General features: G+C 42.1%; 1 protein-coding gene across 4 annotated transcripts in view; it reads right to left on the bottom strand.

Annotated features, from left to right (window-relative positions):
* The window catches only part of PRKG2 (protein kinase cGMP-dependent 2), a 100,617-nt gene extending 89,045 nt beyond the window's left edge, over window positions 1–11,572 (bottom strand). Inside the window, exons 1-2 of one of the 4 annotated variants that reach the window (XM_070505535.1) lie at window positions 11,427–11,572; window positions 1,073–1,546 (exon numbers count right to left, since the gene is read on the bottom strand). In XM_070505535.1, the coding sequence (XP_070361636.1) occupies window positions 1,073–1,533 (461 nt within the window). In that variant the 5' untranslated portion in view covers window positions 1,534–1,546; window positions 11,427–11,572. Of the gene's footprint in view, window positions 1–1,072; window positions 1,547–10,736; window positions 10,873–11,179; window positions 11,348–11,426 lie in introns of those variants that run through there. The other 3 variants (XM_044766716.2, XM_070505533.1, XM_014836318.3) reach the window with 3 other exon arrangements.
* Between the last annotated feature and the right edge of the window lie 1,325 nt (window positions 11,573–12,897).

Here is a 12,897-nt window from a genome sequence, read left to right as displayed (position 1 = left end):
AATTAAAATTTGTTTTAATTTCACAAATATTGCAATTTGCAAGAGAGATCCAGGCCCAGCCAACACATTACCAAGGCAAAAAATCTAATTTCAACTAATAAATATTCACTCATTTAAAAACAATGTAGAAAGGAGACTGTAACTTATAATGTTTCTAGTCAATCTTTCCTGGTTAGGAAGTTCAGACTTTAGCCAGAAAGTACACACACACACATGCAAGAATGCCGTGATAAATATTTACACGTTCTTTTAAAAATCCTTATTTTTATAATTAATTCTAGCTTTTAATTGTTTCCACCTAGTCTATGCTCCTTTTCCTCCTCTGGGTCTCAGTCAACGGTCACCTCATTAGCCACATCTCCGTGACAATCTCAATCCTGTTGCCTCCTTCCCATTCTCTCTCCCTAATCCCAGATACTACCCACTGTACTCTTGGTTTCATCATGTCATGTATCCCAATTAATAATTACAGAATGCTTACTTATGTCCGTGTACACTGTCTACCTCCCCACGAGAAAGCCTCTGTGTCTATTTATTCACTGATACATGCTTAGCATCTAACACAGTGGGTGGAAGACGTAATGCTCAGCTTAAACTGTGGAATGAGTGAATGAATGAACTCATCCCTTTGAGGCTCCAGCTCACTCCTTTTTCATGACACTTGCAGACTAAGTGCTAATAAGTGGTTTTTATTATACATACTCATAATTCATTGTGATTTGTGTACACTTTTAAGTCCACTCCTATAGAAAGAGAGAAGCACAGACTTCCAAAAGCTACCTCTTCACTCCCCTTAGGGTTTTCAAGACAATGGAAATTACTTTTGTAATCTCAGCTCCTCAGTTACACATATCACAAATCAAAGTCTAGGTTAAGCACAATTCCAACTTTAAAGAGAAGTTCTGCTTAAAGGGACACTCTTTTGCAAAACAAAACCATTTTAGAAGTCCTTCTATCTCCAAATCTGAAAGAGTCAATATGCTCTTTACCACTGAGGAGGATTAATAAATATCACTCTAGTGTTTCATAATATGGAGGCCATCCAAGTTAAAAGGGTGTGGAAACTTCTTACCTGGAGTCCTTTCTGACTCTTGCTTTCTCAAAGGAAAATTCAGGGGGTTTATTGAGGTCATAGGTTCGGGTTGTTGGCTCAGCAGATACCCCAGCCTTTGCTCCCCTTCTGCTATGGAGAGAGACCAATCCTGAGGTCTTCCGGTGGACCTCAAGAGGCACTTTATCTGGAGAGGCCTGAAGCGGGCTTCCTCCCTGCATGTGCAACACATCCTGAAGCTTGTTCAGCTGGATGCACTTGTTCTGGAGCTCCTCCGTGAGCTCTGCAATGGCTACAGTCTGCTTCGACAGCTGCTCCCGCAGCTCCTTCAAATGGTACTCCCGCTCCTGGATCTCGGCATCCTTCCTCCTCAGTTCTCTCTCCAGTTCCGTCACCTTGCTCTGCAGGGCATCGGTGGTGAGGTTCCCAGAGTGGCCATCTGGATGCTTGGAATGTTTGGGTTTCACTGAACCATTTCCCATTTTGCTCAAAGACCTGAGAGAAGGCACAGAATTCGAAATTACCTAGTGGAGTTTCACTTCCCAACAGCCGCCACCACTCCTCTCATTCTGATCTGTTTCATAAATAGAAACACAGCAGTCATCACTGTTCGATAAGCAATAAAATTCCCCATGCTTCCAGAAGGAAAGCTATTGACTGATTTCCTTAATCCCTCCAAGAGGCGGCATTGGCACTTGGTTCCATTCTTACCTGCTGTTCTCTTTGGTCATTGTCTCCGGACAGCTGTCAAAAGCATCCCAACAAAACTGTGATTTGGATGTCAGCATGGCCAAGATAAAACGGAAATGAGCAGCTCCAGCAGCAGAGGCTTGAAAATGTCACAACTCTCAGAGCTCCCTGGGCAGCTACACTCAAAGACCTTCCCCTGATTTAGAAAATCACACATCTGCATTCCTCAGAGGAGGAGCCAGAGTCGCTGCTGCTTTATTCACACTTTACTCCTGCTGTACGTACCTATTAAGTTCTGCATTTCTGATAATGCTCACTGTTAGAAACTTCTGGATTGCGGTTACCAGAAGGTAAAACAGAGGTATGGGGGTTCTTCTACATCCTTTACTTTATATCCTAGAGCAAGTTTGTCCCAAAAAACCATCACCTACAGTACAAGGCTCTCTTCTTTTCCTATTAAGAATACCCTCAGTATGGGCCACAAAATAGTCCTGGGATGTGAAATGCAGATCAGAAACCATGAGGCATGATTTTAGTTGACTCAGAAACGTTGTTTAGTTTATTAGTTATGTATTTATTTTAACATTCATTAGAAACATAAATAATTGGCACCCCAGGGTTGTGAGGCCAAATTAGGTATTTAGGTTTACTGAGTCAATGCAATGAAAATAGAAAATAAATCATCTGCAGATAATACACACACATGAGCAAAATCAAAAAGGAGAATTCAGGAGGGTGAATTTGGAAAATACTGCTTTGATTAATTGTCATAAAGTTGAAGTCTTTTTAGACTACCTATTTAAATTTCGTACTTTTACACGTGCTATGTTTTGTGTGTGTGTGAGGAAGACTGACCCTGAGCTAACATCTGTTGCCAGTCTTCCTCTTTTTGCTTGAGGAAGATTGTCCCTGAGCTAACACCTGTGCCAAGCTTCCTGTGTTTTGTATCTGGGTCGCCACCACAGTGTGAGTTGATGAGCAGTGTAAGTCGCACCCGGGATCCGAACCCAAGAACCCTGGGCCGCTGAAGTGGAGAGCACAAACTTAACCACTACACCACTGGACCAGCTCTTACAGGTGCAATTTTTGACAGCCGCAACCCAAGAAGCATTATAGTGCTTGTAAACTAAGTTTGAATTACTTATGATTATCTAATGTCTGAAGAGATAGATGCAACTTTGAAGTTATACATCCCATACATTTGTGCCCTTCTCTCCCTCCAAATTTCAAACTCAGAGAGAAACGAAATGCTTAGACTGATTTCACTAGCTCTACTGGAATAATCATGAACTCTATGACAATAAAAGCGTAGATGGAAAACAGCCTGTAAATTTCAAACAAATGCAACCAAATAGCCACTGCAGGTCACCTAAGATGGATGGTACAAACAGAAAATAAATGTACTTATAAAAGTAATCTTGCAGCACCCAGATATTCCTGATAGAGTTCACGTTCAAAGTAGTCATTAATAAACATTAACCTCAAGAGAACTGCCTTAGTATGTTACAGAGATGAAGCAGATTTAACCTTTAAGTTTCTGTTGACTTGTTAGCATTTACTGTTCTTACATATTAGGAATACATAAAAAGGAGATTAGAATTCAAAGAAGCAGCCCTAGATACCCTTGGATTCTGAATAAGCAATTCAGAAGACGTTTAAATGGGACCTGAGAATAAACTTGAATGAGATTCAGAATGACAGGCATGAGAAAGGTACTTCCAAAGGTACCTTAAATTAACATGTGCGTAAGTTTCTAACACGTAGCAGTGAGCCATCTTCTAGACATACTTTTCTGGTTCGTGGACAAGTACTCCTCTGCCAAGGCAGGACAGAGGGAAGGAGTGGTCAGAGGAAAAGGAACTGCCTTATAAAGAACAAAAGTAAGCACAAAAACTGTTAAATCTAATATTAAACTAACAACCCATTCTTTATTCAAAAAACAATTGTTTACTAAGACCTAACTAAGTGTCACATACTCTATCAGTGTCATAGTTCCATGAATTTGCAGTCAAATTTGACACAGAAAACAGTTCTAGCATTCTAAATACGAAAAGGCTTAGCATCATTCTTGCTCTATGTATGGCATTCAAAACACTCTGTACCAATCCAACAATTTTACAAACTTGAAGCACAATTAAGTAGAAGATATTAAATTTTCCCAAAACACAACTATTCCCTGATTTTAACGAGGTCATTTTGGAAGCTGTATAAATCTTTCAAGCTGTTTAGAATTCCAAAGATGGGTGCAATGAGAGTAACTAACTCATCCTTCAAGTCACTAATTTAAGATGTAGTAAGTAAGTTACTAAATGGCTCAATACCAAGTCTGATTTCCTGGTTAGTTCCCCCATTTAAATACCGATGTACCTCAAGCCAAGGCTTCAAGTGTCTGGCTTCATAAAACCCAATTAGATTCACTCTGTTTCCTGTATCAGTCACTAAGACAGATAAGCTATTTCTCAAATATGTATTACTAGCCACAAGGAGAAGTGAACCACAGGATATTGCTCCATCAATCTAGCAACCAAAGGTTACTAGAACCTTTCTTATAATCAGAGGGCAGCACATGATGTAATAAGAAATGAACCTGGAGATAAAGATCAGGATTTAACATGAGCAATGGAGTCAGGCCAGCCAGAGGAGGAAGACAATCTGCCCTTTCCCAGCTGTGTAACCTTCTATAAATTACTTAGAATCCTCTAGTACGTGACTAGAGACAGGGCACTTAGTGTCTTGGTGTGAGGAAATGTCCAGAGGGGATCATTGCTAGGTGGGACAGAAGTCTAGTCTGGACATCTTCCAGGCAGGAGGTCTTTAAAGATGCAAATTATTCCCCTGGGGGTGGGGGAGGGGAATCTTAGTCTGTCTGGATCACATGTTCTATTAAGAAAAGAAGTCACTCCGGAACAAATAGCCTGGGAAACTTCCCGGGTAAGAGAAGCCTCATCAAAAGATGGAGACTAGAAAACATTGTGAATGACCTAGCCCTGGTTCCAGGACTGCAAGGACTCCTCAAGCTCTGTAATTTCTTCATGTAGCCACCATGTATTTTCACATATTGCAGTGTAATCCTTAAACCAAAAAGGCCCACGTAATAATCTTTGAAGACAACAAAAAAACATAGTTCAACTGCAGCCAGAGACAGGAGAGAGGAATAGAATGAGCAGTGGCATTTAACAAGAAGAGAGCAAAAGCATATAAAACTATAAATTATTATTACATTAATTTAAATACTATTTAGGAAATATCACACATAAGAGGTAACTAGAAAAGACACAGGAAAAGCAAAACTGACTGTGAAGGCTCTTGCAGGCGGATTAACACCTGGCAGCCAATGTGGGAGGAATTAAGCTTAGTTGTGTTTTTCCTCCAGCCTCAAAGTAGTTTGAAACCAAAATCTTGGCTCTGATCTAGATAACATCTATTTCTCTCTCTGTCCATCTGGAGTGTGATATAAATACAGACACACACACACATTTATACATATATATATATACGCATACGCATATATACACGTATAGCCACATGTATATCCGCAAATATGGGAGATGGTACAGTGCTGGCTAAGGTTATAGGGCCAGAGTCCCAATCCAAGCACTGTCACTTGGGCATGATATTTGGCTTGAGAGTGAATAACAGAAGAGAGAGAGAGACATATAGATAGATCAACAGACAGATAAAATAATGTTGTGTATAATTTAGAGTTGTTAGAGTTAAACGAGATAAACCACGATAAGAATTTAGCACAGTGACTGACACATAGTGTGTGTTTAGTAAATATTAAATATTACCATTTTTATCACTGTTAACATTATTTATCCAACAAAATAACTCAGTAGAAAAACTTACTGATCAAAAAATATGAACTAAACCAACACAATATTATTACAGGACAACAAAGTCAGAGTGGTGATACTACCAGACTTCAAGGCTTACTATAAAGCTGCCATAATCAAGACAGTGGGGTATTAGTGAAAGAATAGAAAATAGATCAATGGCACAGAATAGAGAGCCTGGAAATAGAACCACACAAATACAGTCAACCGACATTTGACAAAGGAGCAAAGGCAATCCACTGGGGAAAGGATTGTCTTTTTAACAAATTGTATTGCAACAACTGGATATCCATATGCAAAACAAATAAATCTAGACACAGACCTTACATCTTTTATAAAACTTACCTCAAAATGGATCAAAGACCTAAATATAAAACACAAAACTATATAACTGCTAGTAGACAATCTACGAGGAGAAAATCTAAGTGATCTTGGCTTTAGTGGTAACTTTTCTGAATAAAACACCAAAAGCATGATCCATGAGAGGAAAAAGTGATCAGCTTGACTTTATTAAAATTAAAAACTTCTGCTCCCCAAAAGACACTGTTAAGAGAATGAAACAACAAGCCACAGACTGAAAGTATTTGTAAAAGACCTATCTAATAAAGGATTAGTATCCAAAATATACAAAGAACACTTAACACTCAACAATAAGAAAACAAACAAGAAAACTCAGCTGAAAAATGGGCAAAAGATCTAACCAGATACCTCACCACAGAAGATACACAAATGGCAAATAAGGATATGAAAAGATGCTCAACATCATATGTCGTTATGGAATCTCAAAACAACGAGACACCACAACACACATATTAGCATGGCCAAAATCCAAAGCACTGACAACACCAAATGCTGGAGAAGATATGGAACAACATGAACTCTCATTCTTTGCTGATGGGAATGCAAAATGGTACAGCCACTTTGGAAGACAGTTTGGCAGTTTCTTACAAAGCTAAACAAACATGATCCAGAAGCATGCTCCTTGGCATTTATCTAACTGATATGAAAATGTATGTCCACACCAAAACCTGCATTCAGATGTCTACAGCAGCTTTATTCATAATTGCCAAAACCTGGAGGCAACCCAGATGTCCTTCAATGAATGATGGATAAACAAACAGTGGTATATCCAGACAATGGAATATTATTCTGTGATAAAAAGTAATAACTATTAAGCCATGAAAAGGCATGGAGGAACTTTAAATGCATATTGCTAAGTGAAGGAAGCCAATCTGAAAATCCTACATATTGCAGGATTCCAACTATACGACATTCTGGAAAAGACAAAACTTGGAGACAGTAAAAAGATCGGTGGTTGCCAGGGGCTTGGGGAGAAGGAGGGAGAAATGAATAGATGAAGCAGAGGGGAATTTTGGGGCAGCGAAACTATCTGTATAATATGGTAATGGTGGACACATGTCACTATACATTTATCCAAACTCACAGAATGTACAACACAAGGAATGAACCCTAATGTACACTCTGGACTTTAGTTAATAACACTGTCAATATCGGTTCATCAATTATAACAAATGTACCACACTGATACAAGATGTTAAGGAGAGAGCAAGGAGGGCCTATATGGAAACTCTCTGTACTTTTCACCTAATTTTTCTGTAAATCTAAAAAATAAAGTCTATTAATCAAAAAAAGAAAGAACATGTACTAACAAATGAATACAAGAAAGCTGATAGCATACTCAGGGAACAGGCTGAAATGCATGATAAATGAAGGAGAATGAGGAGAAATGATGCTGAAAACCAAGATACTGAATAAGGTACTAAAAAATTTCATATGCCATGTTATGGTATCTGGATTTTAGTGTAGGTCAAGTTGTTTTCACGTTATGTGGTCAGACTTGTCCTTTAGAAAAATAATTTTCTTCATAATAAGTATGGAATGGAGTAAAAGGAGCTTAGAAGAAAGATAAAGTAATAGACTATTGCACCAATCTAAGTAGGAAGTGAGGAGGACAGAATTAAGGCCAGACAGAATCCCAATCCCATCCTATTGTCCTGAACTCAAGAAAAAATGGACCACATCCATGGCAGCCAGAAGAGAAAAACATTATCATAGGAGATTTGGTAAAAGCTATGGCTACAGGCAACTCTGAAATTTCCTTCACTTCAACAAATCATGAAAAGTAGAACACATTCTTTTTCATAATACGTGCAGGTTTGCCTGAAGTTAAAGGAGTGAATTATACAGGCTTTTATAGACAGTCCTCTAAGTATATATGAAACTGATGCAGTTGATGTTACTCTTAACTTCATCTCATCAAAATTCTTTTAGAAAATAACCATCATTGAACATATAAATCTCTGCTTCACCTCCCCGAAGCAAACCACACAGAGTGGTCCTTGTGAGAATCAGCTCAACCCCATATCAATGCCACAATTAAAAGCATCTGTCCATCTGACCTGACTGTTGATCTGGGGCTCAGTTTTGAATCTACTGATTGCTTTCCCTGTCCACAACATCTTAGTTTGGAGGGTAATTTTCTCTTGTTAACGCAGTTATAGGAGCTTCTTATGGAACCAAAGTTTCAGCTACTCCCGAGGCTTCTTATCACTTTGAAGTGTCCCTCCCCCAGCAAAACGTTTACAGTGAATTTTATAAACGCCACATATCCTGTATTTTCACTGCCAAATGTGGTGGCATTCCATTCAGCTCTTTTTGGTTGCTACCTTTGCAGATAAACAGGCAAACACACATAAATATAATTTTACAGATGTAGGTCCGGAGATTACAGCTGATGAAATCTGAGCACTGATAAGATAAACAATAAAGATTTCGAAGTTTCCATTGTGGCAACTGAGTAAGAGGTGATGTCATTAAGCAAAATAAGGAGCAGATCTGAGGGATAAGACCGTGAGTTTAATTTTGGACAAACTCGGTTTGAGGGACCTGTGGAAACCTTAAGGTAGAGAAGTTCTGTAGGCAGTAAGAAACAAAGGAATAGAAAATCCAAAGCCGGAGCTGAAAATATTTAGCAATCATCGATACATAAGTAGTGGCTGAAGCTGAAGCAGAAGAAGAAAGTGCCCAGGACACTGGCAGTGAGGAGAGTAAGAGTGTCTCGGTCTATACGAAGTTTGAGAGAAAAACTAGAGATATGGTAAGAAGAAGCTATTGCTTTGGTAAAAGTGAGAGAAGACATGGAGGAAATAATAGTAAAAATCAAGCATGACGGGAGGAATACTGCAGGGACAAAATTTCTAAATGTGGTAATTAAATAGGTGTACACAAGAGGGAAGTCAAAATGATTCCAATGTTTTGATCTTAGAAGGCTTGAAGGAAGGCAGTACTATTAACTCATTCATTCATTCATTCACCTAAAAATAGAGCACCATCTATGGGCTAGGGCACTGTGACACTGACCACAGTTAGAAGAATAAGTATGCTTTATGGAGAAGGTAATGAATCTGGATTTATATTTGGTGAGTTTGAGGTGCCGGTGGGTCATCAGGGTGGAAATGTCTAGCAGATGGTAGTAAAGAAGAAAGGTCAAGTCAAGAGACCGCTATGATAGTAGTAAGAATTGAAGTCCCATTAGTAGATGAGATCACTAAGGGAGAAAAGCAAGGAATGTCTCTATTGTTAAGTATGTACATTTAGATAATTCCTGTGGATATTATTCATAGGAGAAGAGGAGGAGAAGCAAACAACAAAGATGGAGAAGGAATAGTTGTACAAAGAAGAGATGCATCATAGAAGCCAGGAAGATAAGATTTTCAAGAGGTGAGCAGGCTGCGGTTCACATCCCACAGACATATCAAAGCAAAGGAGATCAGACGGAAAAGCACTGAATTTAGCCTTTCACAGAAGACTGGGATAGAAATCCGATTACAAAGCTGACACTGAGAGTAGGGACTTCAATATGGTATTATGGTCCATGCAATGGATTTTTACAATAGTGAAAACGTGAGAGGAGTATTTGTAAGCCCAGAATAATGAACCAGCGAACACAGAGAAAATGAAAACATAGGAGAAGAGGGGATAATTGATAGGAAAACAGCCTAGAAGAAGCGAGACAATGTGGGATCTAAAGACTTGGGCAACATCCAGGAAACATATGCCTTCACTGTGAGGTGAATTAGCTTCACTTGCAGGGATTTCAGAGGACTGGAATGAAGTATTTCATGTAAAAAAGAAAGCTCTCTGTGCACCATCTTTTTATGTCCTTTATTCTTAGTTACGAAATGTTCCAATAGAAAGGATGGCCTCTAATTCTCCAAAGAGAATTCTCCACCATATTAGCTCCCACGCTCCTGTGTAAAACTAAACAGGAGTACTGGCAACAGCTACTGTATGTTATGTGGGTCGATCGCCTTCTCCAGGAGTTAAATAGAAACTTGCAAAGAAAAGAGATAATAATTTCTAAGGAACGGGGGGAGGGGGCGGGGGGGGGTGTATGTTGCTATCCTCCTGTATAAAAAAAGCCCCTGGGAACTTCGGGAACAAGATGAAGATCAGGAAACCAAGGCGTTTGTCAGAGGGTCATCCTGTCTACCTGTCCATTCTGTCAGCGTCGTTTCTTTCCATTCTCAGCTATGGTCTCAACTGCTGTATATCTGCACTCTAGTTCTTCTCAAACTTGCACCCATTGCTTTTTCTCTCATCCCCAAAGTGACTGATTTGTTTATTTGCTCGTTTCTGCATCACCACGAAATACACAGCAAGAAACTTGAAGGCGCCTCACGATGCTGAGAGTGACACAGGACACCCACACAAGTTTACAAGGACTCAAAGTATTCGTTTCCTAGCAGCTACCCAGAGCTCGGCAAAGCGGAGCCAGGAGCGCACGCCCTGACAGCACCGCGAAGCCCCCAGCCCGGAGCAACAGTCTCCTCGGGGGCCCCGGGCTACAGGCATGCGAACCCTGAGCACTCCTCCCTGGGGCTGAATCCCCCCTCCTGCCCCTTCTTAAAATCAAGTAGCCTTCCCCGGCCTCCAGGAGCTCACGAAAGGCTGCCACACCAAGTTAATGCAACGCGTGCACACGTCCGCAAGCAAACACAACAGTCCAGAGACGAGACAGGCTGGGTGTGGAACAGAGGCGCACAGCGCGCAACCCACGCACAGCAGGCACACGCGCGCACTCCGACCCCGTCCCCCCTGCGCACCCCGGTGCCCAAACCCCTGCCCGCTATCCTCACCAGGCAGCCGGGTAACTTTCCAGGTGCGCAGCTCGTCCCCTCGGCACCGCCGCCCCTGCGTCTCCGCAGCCTCGCCACGCCGCCCTCCCCGCCGGCGGCGGCGCCCGAGCCGAGCGCAGGTCGGCTCAGCGAGCCCGGGCTAGGCGCAGGGCGCGCCGCGCGGGCCCGGGGCTGCGGGCGCCGGCGCGCGGGCTCCGCGGGGGCTGCTGGGGGCGCAGACGAGCGCGCTGCGGGCCGGAGCTGCGGCGGCCTGGGTGCTGTCGCCTGGCTCCTCCGCGGGGCCGGTGCAGAGCGGCCGCGCCGGGAGGGAGGGAGGGAGGGAGGGGAGGAGGGAGGAGAAGAGGAGACAGAGGGGGCGGGGGTCAGCCGGGGCTATGGCGTGGAAGAGCGGGATGCCTGTTTCCCTAAAGGTGGGGTTACCGCGCGCACCCACAGCGCCGCACCTTCGCTCCCGACACCAGCCAGCGGCGACAGCCGCAGTCTGCGCTTTATACCCCATACCCTCCAGAGTGAGGCAACTTAAGTAGGGAGATAACATCGGGCTGTAAGCATTTTTTTCATGTTGTTATTATTTCTATTTCAAGTGTGTGGGACGAGGGGAGAGGAAAGTTCAGGAAGGTGTTCATCTTTTCCTTCCCCGCCCTTTCTCCCCACCCCTCCAGTGTGTTTTCACTGCGATGTGTCTCCCACCTCTCCTTTGCTCCCAGAGCGCAAACAGGCGCAGGTATCCTGGACGCGCGCTCCCCCGTCACACCGATGCCCTTCTGGAAGACATCTGACCACCGAGCAGCTCGGCGACGCGCTTTTCCTGGACTCTGGAGCCATAACTTGCATCTCGTTTGCTAATTCACGTGACGCTGGGGGCAGTGATTTGAACCCAGTTTCAAGGGACAGAGATTATACCTTCGGAATCCATAGGTCTTTTGGCAGAGAACTTTCTTGATCACCCAAGCTGGTAATGCTCTCGCTGACGCCTTTTGATTACATGTTTTCTCCTGAGGCTTGCATTATGGTTTTCTAAATATATATATACCCCACCGCATTATTTGCTGTGCTCTGGAGTTGTGAGATCTTCGTGTGGCTTTTCCCCTTTCCTCCTGCCCCCAGAGGAATTTCTCTGGCAAATCCACCGAGGACAAGGGCAGTTTCTGTGTTGAGGAATGGGCAGTACAGTGAGGGTCTATTCTTCGCTGTGCCTCCAGAGAATGTCAGAACCCAGCTCTCCAGGGTTTTAAACCACATGGTGCAGTGGGACTCATGTAATACCGGTCTGCACTATTACATACGTAAACTTATGCAGAAATGAGGCGCGCATAAAATATGTTGAACGGGGCCGTTAAATTTCAGAGGAGGAAAAATGTAGTTCTGTTTGGGTTTGTGCTAACCGGAAAAAAATAAGCAAAAGTGCAAAGTACTATTTCATGAACATATGCCAGAATCTTTCCATTTTATGCAGGCCTTCAAAATTGCCCAACTAGAGGAGATGGGGATGGAGGAGAATTCCACAGAAAAAGGGAAAATAAGTCTTGTTAAGTCACGGTAATAACTGACTTTTAAGTCAACGGGCTGGATGTTTATGAACAGTTATGAACAAAGGAGAAAATCAGAGATTTTCAAAGTCCTTACATTTCATTTAGTCCATTTCTGGGGGAAACGGTGAGTTGCTAATTAATGAGTCCAAAAAATGATGTATCGGGTCAAAGCTTGCATTTTTTAAATAAAGTAGAATAGAATAGAATAAAAATATCCAAGTATATCACTCATCGTAAGAGTAAATATGCTCTACAAATCTTTCATTTCAGTTAAATATGTAGGTAAGTGTGTACTGGGTCAGTCACGTAATGTGTATTTTCTTATTGTTCCTTGAGGTAAAAACTTGAAAACCACTGGTAGAGTGCAGCTGCTGCCCGCGATCAGAGTCTGAGGAGAAACTTAGGTTCCTTCCCAGAGATCCTGTACTCTGTACAATACAATACCATGTACAATACCATGCTGAATTGCAGAGACCGAAGAGGAGGAGGAGGTGGAGGAGAAAAGGGACTATTTTCAAGCCCTGTGTTCATTCTTTCAGCAAATATGTTTGAGCGCTTCCTATGCTTCATGCCCAGTGCTAAAATCTGGGAATTCACTGGTGAAAAACATCAACGTGTGATCTCGACAG

This window comes from Equus asinus, chromosome 3, assembly GCF_041296235.1.
Source record: "Equus asinus isolate D_3611 breed Donkey chromosome 3, EquAss-T2T_v2, whole genome shotgun sequence".
Taxonomy (NCBI): Eukaryota; Metazoa; Chordata; class Mammalia; order Perissodactyla; family Equidae; genus Equus; species Equus asinus.
This window is presented reverse-complemented; position numbering and strand designations above follow the sequence as displayed.